The 20,917-nt window shown below is 45.5% G+C and overlaps 1 protein-coding gene across 4 annotated transcripts in view; it reads left to right on the top strand.

Annotated features, from left to right (window-relative positions):
• Nucleotides 1–281: 281 nt before the first annotated feature.
• RUBCN (rubicon autophagy regulator) overlaps nucleotides 282–20,917 on the top strand; it is an 80,793-nt gene continuing 60,157 nt past the window's right edge. The window contains exons 1-3 of one of the 4 annotated variants that reach the window (XM_082252143.1): nucleotides 282–451; nucleotides 11,996–12,149; nucleotides 14,449–14,535. In XM_082252143.1, coding sequence (XP_082108269.1) covers nucleotides 339–451; nucleotides 11,996–12,149; nucleotides 14,449–14,535 — 354 coding nt within the window. In that variant the 5' untranslated portion in view covers nucleotides 282–338. The remainder of the gene's footprint in view (nucleotides 452–11,995; nucleotides 12,150–14,448; nucleotides 14,536–20,917) is intronic. The other 3 variants (XM_082252144.1, XM_082252146.1, XM_082252145.1) reach the window with 3 other exon arrangements.

Raw genomic sequence — 20,917 nt, 5'->3', positions numbered from 1 at the left:
CCCCTTTCTTTCGCTATGCATGACCTGGACATGAATGTATCTAGTAACTATTTTAGTTAATCAGCCTCATCGTGTGAAAATTGTCATCTTGTTAGCAAAGGGTGGCTCTGCATTCCTTCTGCATTATTCAGAGCAATCCAAGGGTTTCTATAGGTACTGCGCCTCTGGCGGCACTCATGCATATTGCAGGAATTTTGCCTGCGGAGTCGCAGGTTGTGCGCAAGGCGATGTTATGGGCGGGGCAGGAGGGGGTGTGCCTTACATTGTGATGCTACGGGCAGGACCCAGGCTGTCAGCTTGTGATACTGTGGGCGGGGCTCGAGAAGGGTTAGCGTGTGATGCTATGGGCGGGGCCCGGGCAGGTTTCTCTGTGTTTTGACGTGAGATGGAAAGTGTCGGCGCCGGGTGGAGACATGGAGATCGGCGGCCTGCACCGGGAGCGATCTGAGGGGTAAGTGACACCACAGCTGGACAGATCACACACAGAGCTGGAGTCATGGATCTGTGTCACATCGTACACTGGGACCCGGGGGAGGGCGGCCTGACTGCCTGATGTTTGCCCTTCAGGGTATTTAGCTGAGTCTGGTGACCCTGCCCCATGGGCCCCTTATATAATGAGCCAGTGCAGGCACTTAGCAACCAATTGGGTGCATGCTAATTTCCTGTGTGCTGCACATGTCCTCTCCTCCTCTGCTTCATCACCAGATCGGAGGACACAGGACATTACTACCAGTGCAATTCTTCACAAAGTCAAAAGGTAAAGATTGCTATAGTGAGGGCTCATCCTAGTAAGTGATAGGAGTGTGATGATACACCTCTGTACAGGGGGTGGGGGAGGGAATGGTGCTCTCCAGCTGTGACAGCACGATGCATAGAAGAAGCCCCCTATACCGTATAAGACCCCCCCCCCAACACCACATATCACTCATCACCTAATGTCTCTGCGCCCATTCCATACCTTTTTAATATCAGATCATTGTGTACCATTAGCCTGCAGTGGTTAAAGGTCATGTGACGTATCAGTTTGTCACTTTCTAACTAACAGCTGTTATATATATATATATGTGTGTGTGTGTATATATATATATATATATATATATATATGTGTGTGTGTGCACACCCTGATCAGCTGTGATTATATATATGTGTGTGTGTGTGTGTATATGTGTGTGTATATATATATATATATATATATATATACACACACACACCCTGATCAGCTGTGATATATTATATTTGTGTGTATACATACATACATAGACACACACCCTGATCAGCCATAACACCCACCGTAACCCAGTGAGGCATGGACTCTACTAGACCTCTGAGGGTATGCTGTGGTATCTGGCACCAAGCTGTCAGTCACAGATCCTCTAACCACTTACCGACTGTACTATAGCAAAATGACAGCTATAGCGCGGCTGGAACGGCGTCATATTATGTCCTCCTGTGATTACATTTGTGGCGCGCTCTGTGATCACTGTATCCGTACACAGCTTATCACTGATTGGGATGAGGAGCAAATCATCAGCTCTTTACCTCGTGATCAGGTGTGTCCAATCACAGCTGATGCTGATCACAATGCAAACACCTTTACCAGTTATCGGCGTTCTTTGCCTAAGGGCTCTTTCACACGGGCATTCCGATCAGATCCCCCTGTCAGTTTTTTAGGCGGACCTGATCGGATGCCCCATTCAGCCCTATGGAGCAGTGGATGTCAGCGGTGACATGTCCGATGCCATCCACATCCGATCCTGTCCATGAAATCCGGACGGATGGAAAGCCTATTTTCCATCCGTCCTGGGGATCGGATCGGATGAGAGCGGACAGGCGGTCCGCTCTCATCCGATTCCCCATAGAGAGCAGCGGGGCTCTGACACCTCCCTCTCCGCAGAGACAGAGCTGTCATCCGCCGGCTCAGCGGGGATCGGCGGATCGATCCCTGCTGAGCAAAGCACGGTCCGCATCGGAATGCGGACCGTGTGAAAGGGACCTTACTCTGTTACAGCGTGCGGAGAGGAGGGCCGGTACGCGGCAAGCATGAAAGGGGAAGCTCTCTGGATGGGTCACTTACCATGTAAATACAGTGAGATCTTTTTTTTATGCAGGTCGCTGTACTGCAGTGCAGTGTGTTGTAGTGTGATAACCTGCAGTGTCAGAAAAAAAAAGCAGCGTTGTGGTGTGAACGGGTAACATGGAAAGCATTTGTTTTGTATGCAGTTGATTTACTAAAACTTGGAGAGTGCAACATCTGGTGCAGCTCTGCATAGAAGACAATCTGCTTCCAGGTTTCTTTTTTTTTTTTTAAAGCCTAAGGGCTCTTTCACATGGTCCACCTCCATAGGCGGATCCGTGCTGCTCAGCGGGGATCGATCCCCGCTGAGCCGACGGATGACAGCTCCGTCTCCGCTTGCAGTGCGGAGAGGGAGGTGTCACAGCTCCCGCTGCTCTCTATGGGGGATCGGATGAGAGCGGACCGCCTGTCCGCTCTCATCCGATCCCTGAACGAATGGAAAAATAGGGTTTCCATCCATCCAGATTTCACGGACAGGATCGGATACGGATGGCAGCGGGTGTCAGTGGAGGTGTCTCCGCTGACATCCGCTGACCCATAGAGCTGCATGGAGGATCCGATCAGATACGCCTAAAAAACTGACAGGCAGATCTGATCGGATCGCCCGTGTGAAAGAGCCCTAATTGTACAAGCTGAAGTTAGAAGCTGATTGGCCACCATGCAGAGCTGCACCAGATTTTGCACTCTCCAAGTTTAGTAAATCAACTCCATTGTGTCATTGTTGTGACTGGCATTAATCGGGTGCAGAAAGACCCCAGTAGCGTGAATGGATCCTAAACACATGTATGTAATTTCCAGCATTATTGAAGTCTTAAGCCCTGTACACACGATCAGATTATCGAACGATCTGTCGTCCATTTTTTGTGGCATGCTAGTCTGATGTGGAAAGTGAAGAGGTTATTTTCATACGAATTTTCCCGTATGACAGAATTCTACTTCAGAAGTGATGTCATGTGTTGGATTGCTTTGTATGTGTTCTTTTGTCTCTGAGCATGCCTAGTCTTACTCTTAAGATTTTTTTTTTTCCGTCAAACTGTACTAATGAGATGAAAATCGGACGTTGTTTTGACTGACGATAAAAATTTTATAGCCTGCACATTCAGTTTTTGTCATCTGAAAATCCGTAATCGGCTGTCAAAAGCACCATACTAACAATCCAAAAATCGGCAGATCGTTCGTCGGACAAAATTTCCCTTCCGATTTTCTTATTGTGTGTACAGGCCTTTAGGCTACATTCACACTTGATTATTCTCTGAAAAGTGATCTGCAATGGATTGCTTTTCAGAGTGTGACTAACCAGCTACTGTTAGTCATTAAGTGCCGGTTCACACTATAGCATGTGCGGGGATCGCATGTAATATCGGAGCGCACTGTTCCTTCATTAAATGCGATCGGATGTGCAGTGCCAATTCAGCCATACACTTTGTATGGCTGAAATTCGCACTGCACCCGCACAAAAGTCGCACATGACCCTTTTTTTCAGCCGCATCAGGATCGGATCGCATAGTGGTTCACACGCGGCACTCAGGAATAGATACTGCCACCTCCTGAATGCCAATTTTTTTTTTTTTCCAAATGGCAATTTGCAATTGGAGCAATGCACTGCACCTGCAAGCTAAGTGTTTGTCTTGCGGTTACAGTTCAGCCTTTATAACCTGAGTGGGTGTGTTGTGTTTGACAGGCGGTGCCAACTGTCACCCCACCATGCTGCATTTAATATAGTGCAATGCATGTGAACAACCCCTCCAGCTGTATTGTAGGCCTTAGGTGGGTGTCTCGAGTGCCTGCTTTTACCATCTCTGGACACCCATGTGAATAAGGCTTTAGAGGATAAAAAGTGAAATCTATTTTATTGCTGTGCCTGATTTCCTTATTTCCCTTTATTTTAGATTTCACAATCAACATGGGTTAGTTGTCTTCTGTGATTTAAAGCAGAGTTCCATCCAGACGTGGAACCCCTGCTTATCCGATTCCTCCCCCCTCTGGTGCCACATTTTCAAGCAGGTACCTGTTCTTGACTGGTAACCTGTCCCCATTTTCTTTGGACCTCATCGCTGCGTGGTATGTCACCAGTTTGGTTTCACGCATGCGCAGTAGGGAACTACATGTGAAGCCACAAGGCTTTAACGACAGGTTCTCTTACCGACAATGGCAGCAGCAGCACCCGACAGCTGAGGAAACATCGCTGGATTCCAGGACAGTATGTGTAGCCGCTGACTTTTATTTTTGGAGGGGCGAGGAACTCCGCTTCAATCGGATATCGCTATCAGACTTGTGAAACCTTTTTTTTTTTTAATCTATATTTTCTCCTGTGATGTTTACTCCAGGCAAAAGGGTGAACACAGGCATATTCAGTAATCCTTCTCTAGCCAAAATGGCAATACACCATTTTTCTTGGACATGCACTTTATATTTTGTTTGGGTAAGCTTTTGATGACAGTACAAAGTCATGCAGCCAAAGGTGACACCGGATGACCTTATTTTCACAGGTCACCAGTCTGGAAGTTACCTTTAGACTAATAATGTACTCAGCAAACAGAGTGAGTCTTCGGCATTGTTTGCGGAATGGTTTGTTCTCAGGGTTCCTTTGTATCCGCTGGGGTGGGATTTGTGAGTAAATGGATTTTATTGTTAGATAAGGAGAGAATTTAAAGGACAGGCTATGAGACTGACAAACAATGCAGAGGTGAGCTACATGTAAGGAAATGGGGGAACTGCCATTTCTGACACCAGTCCTGTCATCATAATCCTTCCTTTGTGACTTAGGGTATAGGCCGGGTGTCAGGGTATACAAAACAGCAATGGCAGTCCACTTGTTCATATCCTGCCAGATTCCTTTTAGTCCCCGTTCACATTGGGCCAATTTGACATATCAAATCATATGCCAATATGGAGCCTATTTCCGGCAACGGTACTGTCCAAATTGGTGCGACGCCGACTTTACCGCGCCGCACTGATTCCCAAAAGTAGTTTCTGCTCTACTTTTGGCAACTTCGGGGACGATTTCAATAGGCATCTGTGTATGTACCTGAACAGATGTTTGTCAAACCACCTCCGAAACTCTTAGTGACGTGCGGGTTTGAAATTGTACGAGTTCAGCTGAACTCACACGATTTCAAACCAGTCCTAAGTGTGAACCTGGGCTTAAAGTGGAGTTCCAGCCATTCACTCACCTGTCCAACGGTCCAGCGATGCGGCCGCCCGAAGCCTCGATCCTCTCCCTCGGCGCCGGCATCACTGCTGTGGGCACCCGGCTGTGATAGTTTACGGCTTCACAGCCGGGTACCCACTGCGCATGCGCGAGTCGCGCTGCTCGTCGTGATTGGCCGGCAATCTTCTGGAACCTCTGACGTGTCCCAGAAGATTGCAGGGAGGGAGGGGGAGAGGAGAACTTCCGTTCAGGGCGCCGCGGCGCTCCGAGCGGAAGTGGGAGCGGGTGCCTGTCAAAACTAGGTACCCGCTCCCCCCCAAAAAAAATGACATGCCAAATGTGGCATGTCGGGGGGTCAGGACTCCCTAAAGCGGAAGTTCCACTTTTGGGTGGAACTCCGCTTTAAGGTTGTTTTAAAGTCAAAAGGTTATTTTATCTTAATGCATTCTATGCACTAAAGGAGATGTGCAGACAAACAAGCTTTGTCTGTACTTCTCCTATGGATCACAGGAGTGCAGTTCGTTTTGCCTGGACCGACACCCGGCTCAGCCTCTCAGCAAGCTACTGAGAGCCTAAACTGGCTGCTCCCTGCCCCCTCCACAGCCCAGAACTCCAACAAGCGGGGATGGGGGCAGAGCAGAGAGCTGCTGACTGACAATCACCAGCTCTCTGCTCGGGAAGCTGTCAGAACCAAGCAATCAGTGGTGTTCAATCACTCGGTTCTCAGTGTAGAGGAGCCAGGGGACAGATGCAGCATCAAACTGATGCTGCATCCACCTAGGTAAGTATAAATATGCAATAACCCCCAAACCCCATACTTCTCTTTTGGGATAAAAAACCTTATAACCCCTAATACTTACGTGAGCCTCATCTCAATCCAGTGATGTGCCTGAGTGCCTTAGCCATCCAGGACTCCCCCCTCCTGATTGGCTTTTGCTCCTGCTGCTGTCAGTCAATGTCAGTTAGCAAATGAGGAGAGAGAGTGGTGGGGCAGAACCATGGCTCCGTGTCTAAATGGACACACACAGCTCGGCTCGGGTGTCCCCCTATAGCAAGCTGCTTGCTGTGGGGGCACTCAACAGGAGGGAGGCGCCAGGAGCACCGGCAAGGGACCCGAGAAGAGGAGTATCGGGGCTGCCCTGTGCAAAACCAACTGCACAGAGGAGGTAAGTATAACATGTTTGTTATTTTTGAAGAAAAAAACGAGACTTTAGTATAACTTTAAAGTCTGTCCACAGAAAATGTAAAATAAATCTGCCCCTGTACTGCAAGAGGTAAACTCTCATTTAGGTCTATGAGGCTGCAATTTTACTTACCTGATCCCCCACTCCCCTACGCCCCTTTCAGAAAGAGCGCATGGATCTGCCTGCTCAGCGGGGGATCTCTCCGATGATCCCCGCTGAGCAGGCAGATGATAGGTTCCTGTCCTATCTGCTATGCGCAGTGGACACGGACACAGCCTACTTTTCTCTATGGGGCGGTTGGATGAAAATGGACTGCCTGCCCCTTTCCATCTGACTGTCAGCCAATCCGATTCGCTGGACGGATAGGGAACAAATGTTTTTGGCTGACAAGCCTTGTGCGATACGGTTCGCATGATTTATGGTGGCAAAACCGCACCATGTATAGTTGGATAGTTATTTATTTATTTTTTTGCTTCACTTACCTTATTTTTTCAGAAAATTAAACTACCTACCTTCCACTTCCTCCCTCTGCTGCCGCGGCCCCCAACGTCACTTCCTCCTTTGCATTGACTCCTGGGAGATGAGCGTCATCGATCCCAGGAGTCAATGCGCCTGCACCGGTGTCCCTCCTCACTTCTGGTGCAGGCGCGTCATTCCCTGTGTTCCGTGAGAATAACCTACCCCGTGAGAAATGCCTACCCTCGTCACTTCCTGTGAGGAACAGCTGAGCAGCGTAGCAGTGCGCATGCTCACCGCCCCTGGATACGTAATGGAACAGCTGAGGATGCGCATGCGGTTACATTGAAACAGCTGTGCTGCAATATGAGTCCTCTCCGCTCCTGTCCCTGTCACTACCCTGATCTTGGCTAGTAAATATAAAAGCGGCTCTCGGCTCCGTGATTTATCTTTTCATACACCCGCCGCCGCTTTTATATTTACTAGCCGAGATCAGGGAAGTGACAGGGATAGGAGTGGAGATGACTCATATTGCAGCACAGCTGTTTTAATGTAACCGCCGTGTTACACACACTGCCGTGCACCGGAAGTGACGAGGATAGGCATTTCTCACGGGTAGGTTTTTTTCACGGAACACCTGCTGAACTCCCAGAAGATGTTCAGGGATGACGCTCCTGCCCCGAAAGTGAAGAGCAGGGCATTCTGGGACTCCGACGTCACCGAAGAGGACACAAAGAGGGTCGCTCCTGCTTCAGCTGCCCACACCTGAGATAGCAGCTCTAGACAAGACATTTTCAATGTAAGTATTTCTTCTTACAGTTAAGTTAAACAGGGGACAGTTCAGAGGCTATCGTTGCTTAAATGCACTTGCCCTGACTGTCCCGGGGGTATTTTTAGGTAAAAAAAATGTTCTGCCTGGAACTCCACTTTTAACTTACCTTTCCTTCAGTGATCCCGTCCCTCGCTGGCACCAGCATCTTCTGCTGGGAGCCAGTCTTTGTCTGCCTTCATTGGCCAGCATGGGATGACATTACTCCTGTGCATGCACAGGAGTCGCTCATCCCGACACACACAGGGACTGGGCTTGTGATATAAGCTGAGCTTAGTTTACATGTTGGAAAAGACATCAAGTACGCAGGTAAGTGCATTTTATTGCAGAAGAGACATTGCGTGTAAGTTATTCTACTCTGTGTTGTAATGTGAAAAAAGTATCTGAGCCTAGCTAGAACAGTAAAGTCAGAGATAAGAAACTATCAGTAACCTATGGCCTTAATTGCATACCTTTCTGTGACAACTAATAATAATTTACAAAGGCATGCCACTTTCCATAAAAGCCCGTACACACGATCCAAAAATCGCACAAAAAATAGCTCTTTCGAAGCGATCGTACAATAATCGAATCGTTCGTACAGAATTTTTGAGAGCTGAACGGACAAGCAGGGAAATTTTTCTAGTACGACTCCTGATCGTACAATTTTAGTTGAATCAATACAGTTGTAGTTCGAAAATCCAATACAAATACACTACATCACATTACATCCGTTCATTTTCAACATGCGACTCGCATGCAAAAAAATAGAAGATCTGTAGCCCGATTTTCGAATCGTGTGTACGGGGCTTTAAAATGTCATATCTGGATCGTACACCATACATGACCTGGATATTGAAGGGCTTCTTCATATCACTGTCCTCTCCTTGATTGCTCTTGTTTTTAACAGTTAAAGGGTTACAAGAGTGAAGAGAAGGGCAAAACATGACCGAGCTATGCTCTCTGTGCATTAAAGTACATAGAAACCTCATCACCAAAATCACATAAAGCTTAACATGATCATACTTCTCCTATGGATTACAGGAGGGCATTTTGTTCTGCACTCCTGTGATTCGTTTTCAGCTGAAGCCTGCTGTTGGCTGACGTCACAGAGCTGGTCCAGGCTCGGATCAGCACCTGGGTTATCCTGTTAGTGATTCGCTGAGAACCTGAGCCAGCCCCTCTCTCCTCACAGCCCATCCCTCCAGTGAGAGCTGGAGGGGAAAGCAGAGAGCCACTGATTAACAATCAGGGCTCTCTGCTTAGAGCGGAGGGGAGAACTGAGCGACCAGCAGTGTTTGGTTACTCACTTCTTACTACAGAGCTGGGGGGAGGGGAGGGGTAGATACAGCATTGGCTCGATGCTGCATCCACCTGGGTGAATATAATTGTTTTCTTTTTAAATCCTGAACTTCTCTTTTCTAATAATCTCACAAATAAATTTTAATAATTTTAAATCAGCAGCTTTCCATAAAATGATACACGATTATCCTGCCAAGAAGTCCCATGTTGTGGAGTGACAACACTCATATCTCTCAAATGTTCTCCTGTGTTGTCCCCTTTCCCCTATTATTCGAGTGGAAATAGGAGTGGCCTTGGTGATGAATAGTGATGGGGTGTTCGCAATCTTAGTCCCAAACTACCTTGAGCAATCCTACCAGGAAGCTTGCCATTGCACACCGCCAATCACAGGCAGTGAGACATTTCCCGGTCTGTGCAGCCTTGGACCGGGAAATGCCTCACTTCTTATGATTGGCGGTGTGCAGTGTCCGCTTCCTGATAGGATTGTTCAGGTGGGTTGGGACTAGGATCCTGAACACGTCTGAGCCCATCACTAGTGATGAACATTGCCCAGGCATGTTTCACTGTTGGCTACAGAAAGTCACCAGTTCTGAATGAAAACTGAAGTGAAAAAGTGTATTTACTAAAAATAATATGGCAGTTGTTTGCAATACACTCTGCAATATGCTTATAGGCACAAGTATCAATTTTTTGAAGATTAGCAAAAAAAGGTTTTACCTAATTAGTTGCTTTATGTAAAGTGGAACTCCAGCCAAAATGTTTTTAGTTGGGCACACATGACTCTTTTTTTTTTTTTTTCTCGTCAGCCAGAGGGCGCAATGAAAAAAAAAAAATCTAACAGATTCCTGAATCCATACAAGCGAGGTAGATGTAGGAATCCCCACTGCGGGGACATTATATTCTGACAGCGTGGCCTCCTGCTTTCATACTACACATGATTAGCTCTGCAAGCCACTGATTGAAGAACAGTTTTACAGTGGATCCCTCCAACAAAGAAGAGGGCTTCAAACAGATCAGAATTCATCTGGTTTCTGCTAAACGGCTGAATTTTGATTTCTGTGTAGAGTGGTGAAGGGTAATGTGGGGGCACACGAGGTGTTGTTTTTTTTTTTTTTTTTCTTCATTCAATCCAGCGGGCTGAATAAAAAAAAAAAAAAAAACCTGACTGATCGCTGTACCAACATAAGAGATGTTAGTGTGGCAATCTCACCTGCTGTGGTATTGTATTCTGACAGCGGCATGCCCGTTTGACAAGAAGCCGGTCGTGAGACCAACTTCTATAGAACAGCTGTACACTGTGTGTCAGTGTATCTGCTTGCCCATACGGGATGTACGGGCACACAGATACACTGACAGATCTGCAGGAGACCTGCATGGCACCAGTGATCTGCTGACTGCTGGCACAATGCTTTACGGGCTCATAGAAAAAAAAAATATGTTTTTTACTTGCAAAAAAAGTGCATTTATTTATTTATTTTTAAAAGTACATTTGTCCTTTTAGGGCTCTTTCAGACGGCCGCTCCGCTGTTCTTGTCCGCTGCGGGACTTTTTTTTTTTTTTCAAGGAGCGGATGACATTTGTGTCATCTGCTCCGTATGTCCGCATATCATCCCATCCGTTTGCGGATGATATGCGGACATAATGTAAGTCTATTGCATTGCGGATGTCAGCGGATGACACCGCTGACATCCGATTTTCCTTCCTTTCCGTTTTTTGAATGGAGGAAAAATAGGGTTCTGTTCCGTTCCAAAAAACGGAACAGAACTGAAAGGAAGAAAATCGAATGTCAGCGGATGGTATTCCGCTGACATCCGCAATGCCATTGACATTCATTATGTCCGCATATCATCCGCAAAAAAATAGGATGATTTGCGGACATACGGAGCGCCCGTGTGAAAGAGCCCTTAAGTACTTCTGTCCAATCTTTGTTGTCTTTTTCCCCATAAAGATCATTTCCCTTTTAGTCCCAGTGACAACGGTCACTGAAACATGTAAAGGGGAATCTCTACTACCTAGGGACAGACTGCAGTAAAAGCCTCTGCAATGGAACCTCTGTAGGATTTATATTGTGTTTTGGTTGTTATTGTTCTCTAATATATTTCAATCTTTAAAGCCTAGGTTTAGTCAAAAAAGGCTTAAAAGCACAAACAGGGGACATTACTTCCAGTCAGTGCGATGTGTCCTTCCTTTGTGCTGCTGGCTTCAGAATTAGTTCATATCTTCGGTCCTCCAATCCTCGCCATTGCTGCTGTCATATTCTGGTGCTAATGGGGTCAATAGAGCCAAAGGACCTGTCGTAGCTGCCCATCAAAAGTGCCGTATGTGCTTCCCTTTTCTCCTTCCTCCTCCATTCATAGAAGCTGTGTTTCTATAAATGAAGGGGCCTTTTGTTCATCTGCTTATCCTCCATTCATAGATTTCTTCATTTATGTAAGTTCTAGTACTGTTTCTATGAACGGAGAGGGGGCTGAAAGGGCGAGCATAGCCAGGCACTCTTGTCTTGATGAGTGCATATGGTAGGTCCACTGGCTCTTTTAATGCGCTGCACTCAAAAATCATGCTGGTGGTGGGGGAGGATGATTTAAATAAATTCTGCATTCAACAGCACCAGGGACACATTGCATAGATAGACTGTAAGTAATGTCCCTTATGCTGATGTTTTTTTAACATTTTTTGACTTAAAAGTAGGCTTAAAAAAAAAATAAATAATAATCTAGGAGTTACACAGTAACATTTTCCTTTCCTTAATCTTTGTTTAAGATGACAATTGTACAGAATCTTGCAAAATGGGCTTGTTTTACATTACATCTTTTACAGCAGACAGTGTCCTTTAGAGAGACTTCTCCTTTTGAAATCTGTTTATCTTCTGGGACTGCAGTCTAATGACATATCATTCATTGTGGTTTAAAGAACTCTATTGCTGACCTGTCAAACAGACCGGCAAAGTCAGCAAGATCAAGACCCGACAAAGCTTCCTGTTTAACTGTGTCCATTTCCTCTGTCCTCACAAAACCCAACAGGGATGAACACTGGAGACTTCTGGATAATCTGAAAACCACAGTGGAAGGGCTGGTTTCTGGAAACAGCCGCAATGTCTGGTCCAAGTATGGAGGTCTGCAGCGGCTTTGCCGGGCCATGAGCAGTATTCTACAGCATGGCCTCCTCTGTGATCAGGTAATCTATAACTAACGTGTCTCTGTCAGCATTGCTAAGCAACATAGAGGTTACCATTTAAACTGAGCCTCTTATCTTTATGACGGGAGTGAAAATAGCTTGTTTATATCCTTTACCTACACATTACTGGTAACAACAGCTCCTAAAATAGCGCTCCAGGTTAGAAAATGTTATCAACTTAGCTTTACTTTTCTTACGTCAGTGACAGGATATATCTTTAGGATAGAAACTCAGATTACCCCTAGACCCTGGCACTGCCTTGACGTTCCAAGTAAATCATTATCTGCTTTGTGGAATAGATGTGCATATACACCAGGGCTAAAAGCCTTTGTCAAGGTAAAATAATAATACATATTATTAATTATAATAATAATAATATTAATTAATAATACATATTTGTACATATCTGGAATACATGCACATTTCTCCCCTATATGATCGCTTTCAGCATGCTGCAATTACAGAAAATGCAGGGCTCTTGTGCACAGATGTACTTAAAATATACCTAAAGTCAAATTTTATATATATATTTATTTATTTATTTATTTATTTTTAGATTTGGATAGAGTGGAGAGGGATTAGAACCTCTATCAGTTTTTCTTGTATTCTGTGCCCCTGTTAGGGAGATTCACCCCCTATATTTGTCCTGTTTACCATTATCGTTGAAAGTAAAAGAAAATCCCAAAAATTGGGTTGTCCCCCAAAAAGTAATAGAAGGGAAATCTTTCAATGGGGACACCAGTTCTGTGACCAAGGAATTTCCTTAATTTGCAGAGAGTTCCTGTTTGTTTTATGAGACAGGAAGTGAATAGAAATCTCCACAATTTGGAAAAAAAAAATGTGACCAGGTTTATAACCCTCCCTTGCTCAATCCAAAATGAAAAAATGTGTTTTGCCTATAGTTCTACTTTAAATACTGATGTTTTTACACTGGATCTTAAGCTGGATACACACTATAATTATAATATATTTTCTGAAGACTTTTTCCTTCAGATTTACCTTTTCTATGTAGTGCAAGGGCCTGCCAGATTGCTTACAAATTGAAAGTGTTTGGGTTTGACCTCATATTATCTGGTTTTGGTAAATCTGAAGGAAAAAGTCTTCAGAAAATCTTATAGTGTGTTTGGCCCATTACTGGCAGAAAGATCCTGTGTGGAAAATACATAAACATGCGTAAAATTCTTCTTTTAGCACCAGGACAGGGCAAAGTGCATCAGGGTGTGTGGTTTGGTGAAGACACAGGTCGGAAGTTGCGGCGATCCTTTCCTCTTTACATTTATTAACCCCCTAGATTGGTATAGGGACAAGCCTGTACCCCATGATTCTGGGACACATGGATAGGCTTTTCACCTCTAATTTGGGTGGCACCAAAAGCAATTAAAAAGGTTGCAGAGACTAGAAGGAGTAAAGCCCCGTACACACGCACCGATCGGCCGTCTTTTGTCCAGGGCTGTCGTGTCTGTTGAAAACTGCAAAAGACTGCACAGAAATTTTGTCGGCCAACAACAGCCGACTGCAGAAGTGATGTCATGTGATGGTTTACTTTCCTTGTCTTTTTTCTTTTCTGAGCATGCCCAGTCTTGCTAATCTGCTGTCTGTCGGCCGAAATCTGTACTGACTGGTGAACAATCGGCCGTTCTGGTGTTGGCCAACAAAAATTTTAATGCCTGCACAACAGATTCTGTTCGGCCGAAAATGCGCTGTCGGAAGCATCATACTACCAAGCCTACAATCGGCAGATCGGTCGTCGGCCGAATATTTACGGCCGACAATCGGTACGTGTGTACGGGGCTTTAGGCACTTATTGGATTTAGCAGGGCCGCCAAGATTTTAATTTTGTGCTTGCAGCAATTTTATAGATTTTGTAGCAATTTTATAGATAATAGATGAAACTTATGGAAATGTGCATGTACTGGAGAGATGTGCTAAATATTATTATTTTTTTATTTTTTTTTTGTCAGTGCATACATTTTAAGAGTGAGACGACCTTATGTAAATCCTCTTTTTTCCTTTTTTCATGGAGATTTATTTGAGGGTGCTGGTCAGGGAAGTACCCCATAGAACTTGCCACGTTGGCCTCCCTATTTCTGTGTACTCAGTAGAAAACATTAGGAAAATGTTCTAAACTTTTCAATGTCCCCATCCACCCTTTCATGGTAGTTATTGTCATTCAGTGCCCATGCATGGCCATATTGTCTTACAAATCTGTTGGCGTAAATATTCTAAGGTGTAGGTAGCTGTAAAAAGGTCATAAAACTTACTTGGCTAGTTTTCTGAACACTCTCTCCTTTTTCCTTAGCAGGTCTATAGTAAGGAACATGACTACTGGAACTTTGTGAAGAGCAGTCAGCACTTGTACCCTGGATCATCACCTCAGGTGGAGCAGGTACCCTTAAGCAATGTCTCTAGTAGTACAACCGATTTTGCAGAAAATGGCTTGAAGTTGGAGCTATCTTTAGGGTCTAAGGCCACATTCATACCTGTGTTTTTGCCCCTACAGCATGCAGATGTGAGAAAACCAGCGGGGGAGGGGGGTCTCAGTTGGCTGCTGCATGCAACCCCATTAAAAGCAATTACAGCCACTCACGTGTAAGGGCAATGTGGCATATACCTGCAAGTGATTGGCCCTGGATGCAGACTATGTGGACTACATTCTGAGTCGATCAGGTAATCCCCGCATAGTGTTTACATGCCAGTGGCTTCCAATTAGCTGCAGGAGCTGCCAGCCTCCCATTACTTTCAATGGGGATGCCTCCCACAGCTAATCCCTGGGACCCTCCCGCTGATTTTCTTGCATCTACTCAAGGTCAGGCAAAGACACAGGTGTGAATGTGGCTTAATAGCACTATGGTGTGTTTCGTGCATAATCCCCATTATTGTAAATCAGGGCATATTAAAGCTCATGTTAAAAGTAACAAAATTAAAAATGAATAGCCAAATAAATAATATAATAACACAATCCGCTTTTGCTGCTATATTCAACTTCAATCCAGAGATTTCCCTCACAGTACTTTTTTTATGCCACTAGATGTCCTCAGTCTGATTAGCATCATTCAACACACTTCTTCTAAGCCCAGGTTATTCTAGACAAACCCTCATCCAGTGACTGGACAGTGATAGCAGAAGTAGCACAGTGATGACTGCATGTTTGTGTCTCTCTGTTGTCTCCTCCTATCAACATACTTCTTATCAGTACATGAACTGACTGGCTTCTTGCTCTTACACTTTAGTCCTTCTGTACAGGGACTGAAAGAGGCTGATGCAAGGTCAAATTTTTGCACTGGTTGCATTTAAAAAATACATTTGGTGATCTATTAATGACTACAGAGAACAACAGAGGCTTTCGACTCATATGCTAAATATAGTTGTGTTCTAAATTCTGCTGTAATAGGTGGTATGTCATGCTCCGAGTTTGAAGCCACACCTAAACAGATTGCTAAAATGCTCTTTCTGTGGAGTATGCTCACTAATAAATTGAGTCACTGTGTTTCACAATCTCCTTCCATCATCACTTGGGCTGAGCTGCTGATGGTGACTCACATATAGTGACAGTTTCTGCATGCTGCACAGATTGTGGAAAGCTTTGGTGGCTTATATATTTCCAGGTTGAGGGCATACATCTTCTGTTTCTTACAGCTGTCTAATATTTTTGGATGATTTTGTGGTATATTTTACTTTCAGACCACAAGAGGGTTAAATACAGCAAACATGTTAATAACTCAAGACGGAAATAGTGCTATGCAAATAGGCTTCCTGGCAGGCTTCATATCTGCAGGCATTGGTTTAGTGCGTTCTTTCTGCAGGGGAAATCCGGGCTGTATTAGTCAATGCGTTATTGTTCAGAAATTCTTTCATCCCACTGTATGCGTTAATTATACAGCATTCTCATTGGGCACATTAAGCTGCATTTCGTTAAGTGCTTTTTATGCATTAAGCATGCTTTGAACACACACAGGCAAATGTAAAGGTATGTGTATTCATACACATTAATGCTGACTTGTGAATGTGATTTGTTTAGATGTCCTAACTAGGGTTTTTAGGCCCTGTTCACATTGGCATTAAAATCAGGTGTTTGATTTGCATTTTTAATGCTCCTCAAGTGCCTAGTAAAGCAATCTGTAATTTATAATATGAATATAGAGCTGTTCACATTATCAAAACATGAAACGTTTGCGCTGCTGCGCTTCAAAAATGAAGCTACATATCCAGTTTGGAAGGAGTTAAAGCATCTCAACTCCTTCCATTCAAATCTATGGAAATGTGGCAAGGCCTTAAAGACATTTCTTTTGTTTTGCCTGTTTTCTGAAGTTTTTGAAACTAATGACTATGGGCTTGTTCATGCCATACGTGTCTGGTAACACAATGCGTGCATCCTAATTCATTCTTAAAGTGTTACTAAACCCACAACAGTAAAATCAGTCTGTATATGCAGTAAAAAATGCCTGTTATACTTACTGTGAAACCTAAGGGGCGAATCCTCTACTAGTGTGTGGTAGTGACAGAAACAGTCCCAGATGCAGAGACCAGGTTGGCCAGGACAGGAGGAACAATAAAAGTGGGTGTCACGCCTAAATCCGCGTTTCCTACAAACACAACCTTTTCTTTGGGGTGCTCTTTGGGTAGGGGTACCAGGGAGGACATCTGGAAAATGCCTCTCATGCAGCGGGCTCACTGCATCTGGATTGTGAATTTGGGCCACAGCACCTCCTGGATACAGAAGGGCTGGGATGATCTCTTCCTGGAATTTTAGGAAGGATCCACTTCTTTCTGACGCTTTGTATAGCACATAAGTGTTCAGCAGAGCCAATTGGAATAAGTATACAGACATTTTTTTTTTGTACCAGGGTCTGGCCTTACGGACAGTTAAGTACGGTACCATCATCTGGTCGTTTAAGTCCACCCCTCCTATGTTAAGGTTTTATTCAAGGACACAGAGGGGCTTCTCAACAACACCAATCGCCGTTGCAATTTGGACTGTCATGTCTGCGTGAATGGAGGACAGAATGAAAACATTTCTTGTGTCCTTCCACTTCACTGCAAGCAATTTATTACACTTCAAGCAGGCCCCCTCCTCCCCTCTAAGTCGGGAGTCTACAAGCCATTGGGGGAAGCCCTGGCGATTAGGTCGCACGGTGCCACATGCGCCAATTCAAAAAGGTGGCTTAAAAGTGGCACGCTTGTGTATTAATTGTCTACGTATAAATGGTACCCCTTTCCAAATAAGGGTGACACCAAGTCACAAACAATCTTGCCACTGCTCCCCATGTAGTCTGGGGAGTTGGGGGTCTCCACATTGCTATATTTTCCCCCCGTCAACCTGGAAACTACATGTTTAGCCTATTGCCCTGTCACAGAGCTTATACATCTTGACCCTATACCTGGCATGCTTGCTGGGGAGAAACTGTTTGAAAGCAAGGCGGCCAGAAAATGTAATCAGTGACTTATCAATGCAGACAGCGTGTTGGGGTGTATACAAGGCTGAAAACTCTTGGTTGAAGTGATTTACAAGGGGCCCAATTTTGTGGAGCTGGTCATATCCAGGGTCACCCCGAGGATGACCGTTTCTTGTGACTGAAGTGCATGAACCGCAAGATTTGCTCGTATCTAGTCCTGGCCATGGCAGCAGAGAACACGGGCATATGATGAATTAGGTCAGTGGACCAATATGACCGCAACTCACTATTTTTAGTAATGCCCATGAGGAGGAATAGCCCCAGAAAGGTTTTTAAATTTGGAAACAGTGATATGTTTCCATGCAAATTCTCTGGCAAAGGTCAAATTTGGATTTGCGGTGACAAATTGATCAGCATATAAATTGCTTTGGTCCACAATAGATCTGTTCAGATCTTCCATGAAAAACCACGGGGAGTAAAATCATCTGTTTCCACCTGAATTCTGAGTTGGCCAGTGAATGGGGGTAATATGGGCATTGCAGAAGTGGTGGGCTCCCAATCAGGATTTGCAAGCGCATCAGGAAGGACACTATGGGCTCTATGGGCCTGTCTTTGAATTATTGGTGGCTGAGGGACACTACTAGCTTGAACTGCACTTATGGGCCTCGCCACATCACTAAGTGTTACTGCAGTGCTGGTTTGACTATGACCAGGATGTACTAGGCTGTTGGTGCTTGCCAGTTCACCAGAGGGTTGAGCGGCACTAGTACTGACACTCTGATGCATGTTTCACCTCAACAACAGAAGAACGGGGTCGGGTACGCCTGACCTTTAGCAGGGACCACTACTCCGTCGTCAGAGCTAACTGTCAGGGTGCCGCTGCTGACTACAGGTTTGAATACTGAGCCTGATTCTGACAGTGAGGCTTCCCTATTGCTCTCATCTGTCATTCTCAGCATGCTCTTCACTAGTGTACCTCTGGACATTTTGGCCAATAAATTTTATAGGTACCCTTAGTGATGACACACAAATAAACACCATTACTAGTGTGTCTGAACAGATCAATATTTTGATCTGATCAAAAAATTGTAACTGCCCTAGTGCTAGCAGAGTTCAGGCCCAGACTGCTGTTAGCACCTGCCGGTTTAGTCGTGCTGTGTCTCTGATGTGACAGTACCTCTGGGGGGGGGGGGGGGGGCAGAGGGACTAAACACAGGTGCTGGCAGATGTCGGGCTGAACCTGCTAACGATGCATTTTGGGAACACTATACTTAACTATTGGGGACGCTAGAATAGTTCTGATCAGATCAAAGATATTGATCTGTTCAGACACTATACTAGTAATGGAGATGTTTAGTGTGTGTGTGTCACTGGCAATCAAAGGGTTAAAATTTATAACTAAATATGCGGCGGGGAATCTGACACGATCCTATATTAATGTTAACGCTAACTGATGTCACCTGTGACACTAATGCAGTGATCAGAAAAAAGATCTGTACACTATGATATGGACACTGTGACAGGGCAATGAAGGGGTTAACTGGGGGTGATCAGGGGGTTAAAGCTTTGTTAGGTTTAGCGTACCTGCCATATATCCCATTATCTGGGATTACCTCTAACTACCACTAACTGAAGTCACAAGTGACACTAATACAGTGATCAGTAAATTATCTGTATACTGTATATAGTGTACACTGTGAAAGGGAGTAAAAGAGTTAACTGGGAGGTGGTCAGGGGGTTATGTGTGCCTATGTGTACTGGTGTCAGTGTAGTGCATGTGTACTCACTGTCTGATGCTCTCTTCTCTCATGCTGGAACCGAAAAGGGCTCCAGGAGAGAAGATTGCATAATTTCCTGTGCCTGTATTAACATGGCACAGGACGTTCTGCAATTGGTCAGAACTGATCACCAGGTCCAGGCCAAAAATCATTGGCCTGGACCTGATGACTGGTTCTGAACCGAATCAGAACATCACGGGGGCGGCAGGCCCGCGCCCGCTAGCCCCGTGCGTGACCGACGTACCGTTAAGTCGGTTTGCGCAGCCGAGTCACTTTGCCGCAGTAAAACTGCGGGTGGTCGGCAACAGGTTAAATGTGTTACACTACCACATAAGAATAAGTAGAGGTCATCTACTTTCGTTCATTGATGGACACCGCTCCTGATCTTCTTAACCATTGGGTTTTACTGCCCACCTACAAGAGTAGGACACTAGGCAGAAAAAAAAGTCTGACTATGCCTATGGGCAGTCCCAGGGGGTATACTCCCTCTCTCTGCTGTAGATACTCAGTTTTGTTTTTCTGCCTAGTCAGGAGTAAGGACCTAGTTCCTTGCTGGGATCTCTTTTTAGATAGAAATGTATCTCCTGTTTTTTTCCTGTGAGATTTACAATCAACTGCTGAACTGGGCAATGGGCTGAATAATCCTAGATCCAGTAGTCACCCTATTCTGGCCAGAGAGCGCGCCCAGACCTCAGCTCCATGACATAGCCCCCACCGGATGGGGGCTGGCCTGCAAGTTAAACACCTCGCGAGGTCGCATACGACCAGGTCTCGGCCTGAGTCGTAGTGTTCCTCTTCGCCACCAGCCCCCAATTTCGATGGAGAGGAGTTTGTCTGGATTGGCTCCTGGTATGGTGAGTAGTGGTCCCCCCCCCCTCTCTCCCTGGAGGGTTTTGGGATGGATGTGGGCCCCTCCTTGGGATGGTCGGACCTCTGGATTCCCCTCCTTCCCATCTTGCACCCCCCTTCATCTGGCCCCCCCCCCCCACTTATGCTGGGGCTGTGTGGGTGGTCTAGTCCACCTCCTGGGGTGGGGGCAGGTTGCTGTGCCAGCGATGGGCTTTGTAGTGTTTTTTTTTGTGGGGTCCCCCCGGGTGACATGTTGATTCTTTGGAGCACATCTCCCCACCTGATACCCTCTCTGAGGCTGCAGGGCCCTCCGGGTCCCAACCATCCATCGATGCACTGTTGGCGGTCCTGGAGTCCTTTGTGTCTTTGGTAAAGGTGGCTTTCGGGCGACGGGCTAGCGAAAAGCACCCCTTCCTTCCCCTGCATCATCTGTCTCATCAGATCCTGAATCTGATTCGGCCGCCGCAGACATTGGGTCACCCTGCTGGGTCCAGAATTCTCAGATAGAGAGGAAGATTCCTCCACATCTGCAACTGCGCACGAAAAGTCGCTGGTGGAAGCACTGATTGTATCTACGCATGAGACCTTAAAGATGGAGGCTGCAGTTACGACGCAGGTTCCCTTTGGCACTCACAAGCCATCCAGAGTGGCAAAGGTGTTCCCTTTCCCTGCCGATTTTGACAGAATTGTCGCTAAAAAGTGGGGACGACCAGAGCGTCCCCTTGGGGTCCCTAATCGATTTACTAGG

This window comes from Pelophylax lessonae, assembly GCF_965119305.1.
Source record: "Pelophylax lessonae genome assembly, chromosome: 3".
Taxonomy (NCBI): Eukaryota; Metazoa; Chordata; class Amphibia; order Anura; family Ranidae; genus Pelophylax; species Pelophylax lessonae.
This window is presented reverse-complemented; position numbering and strand designations above follow the sequence as displayed.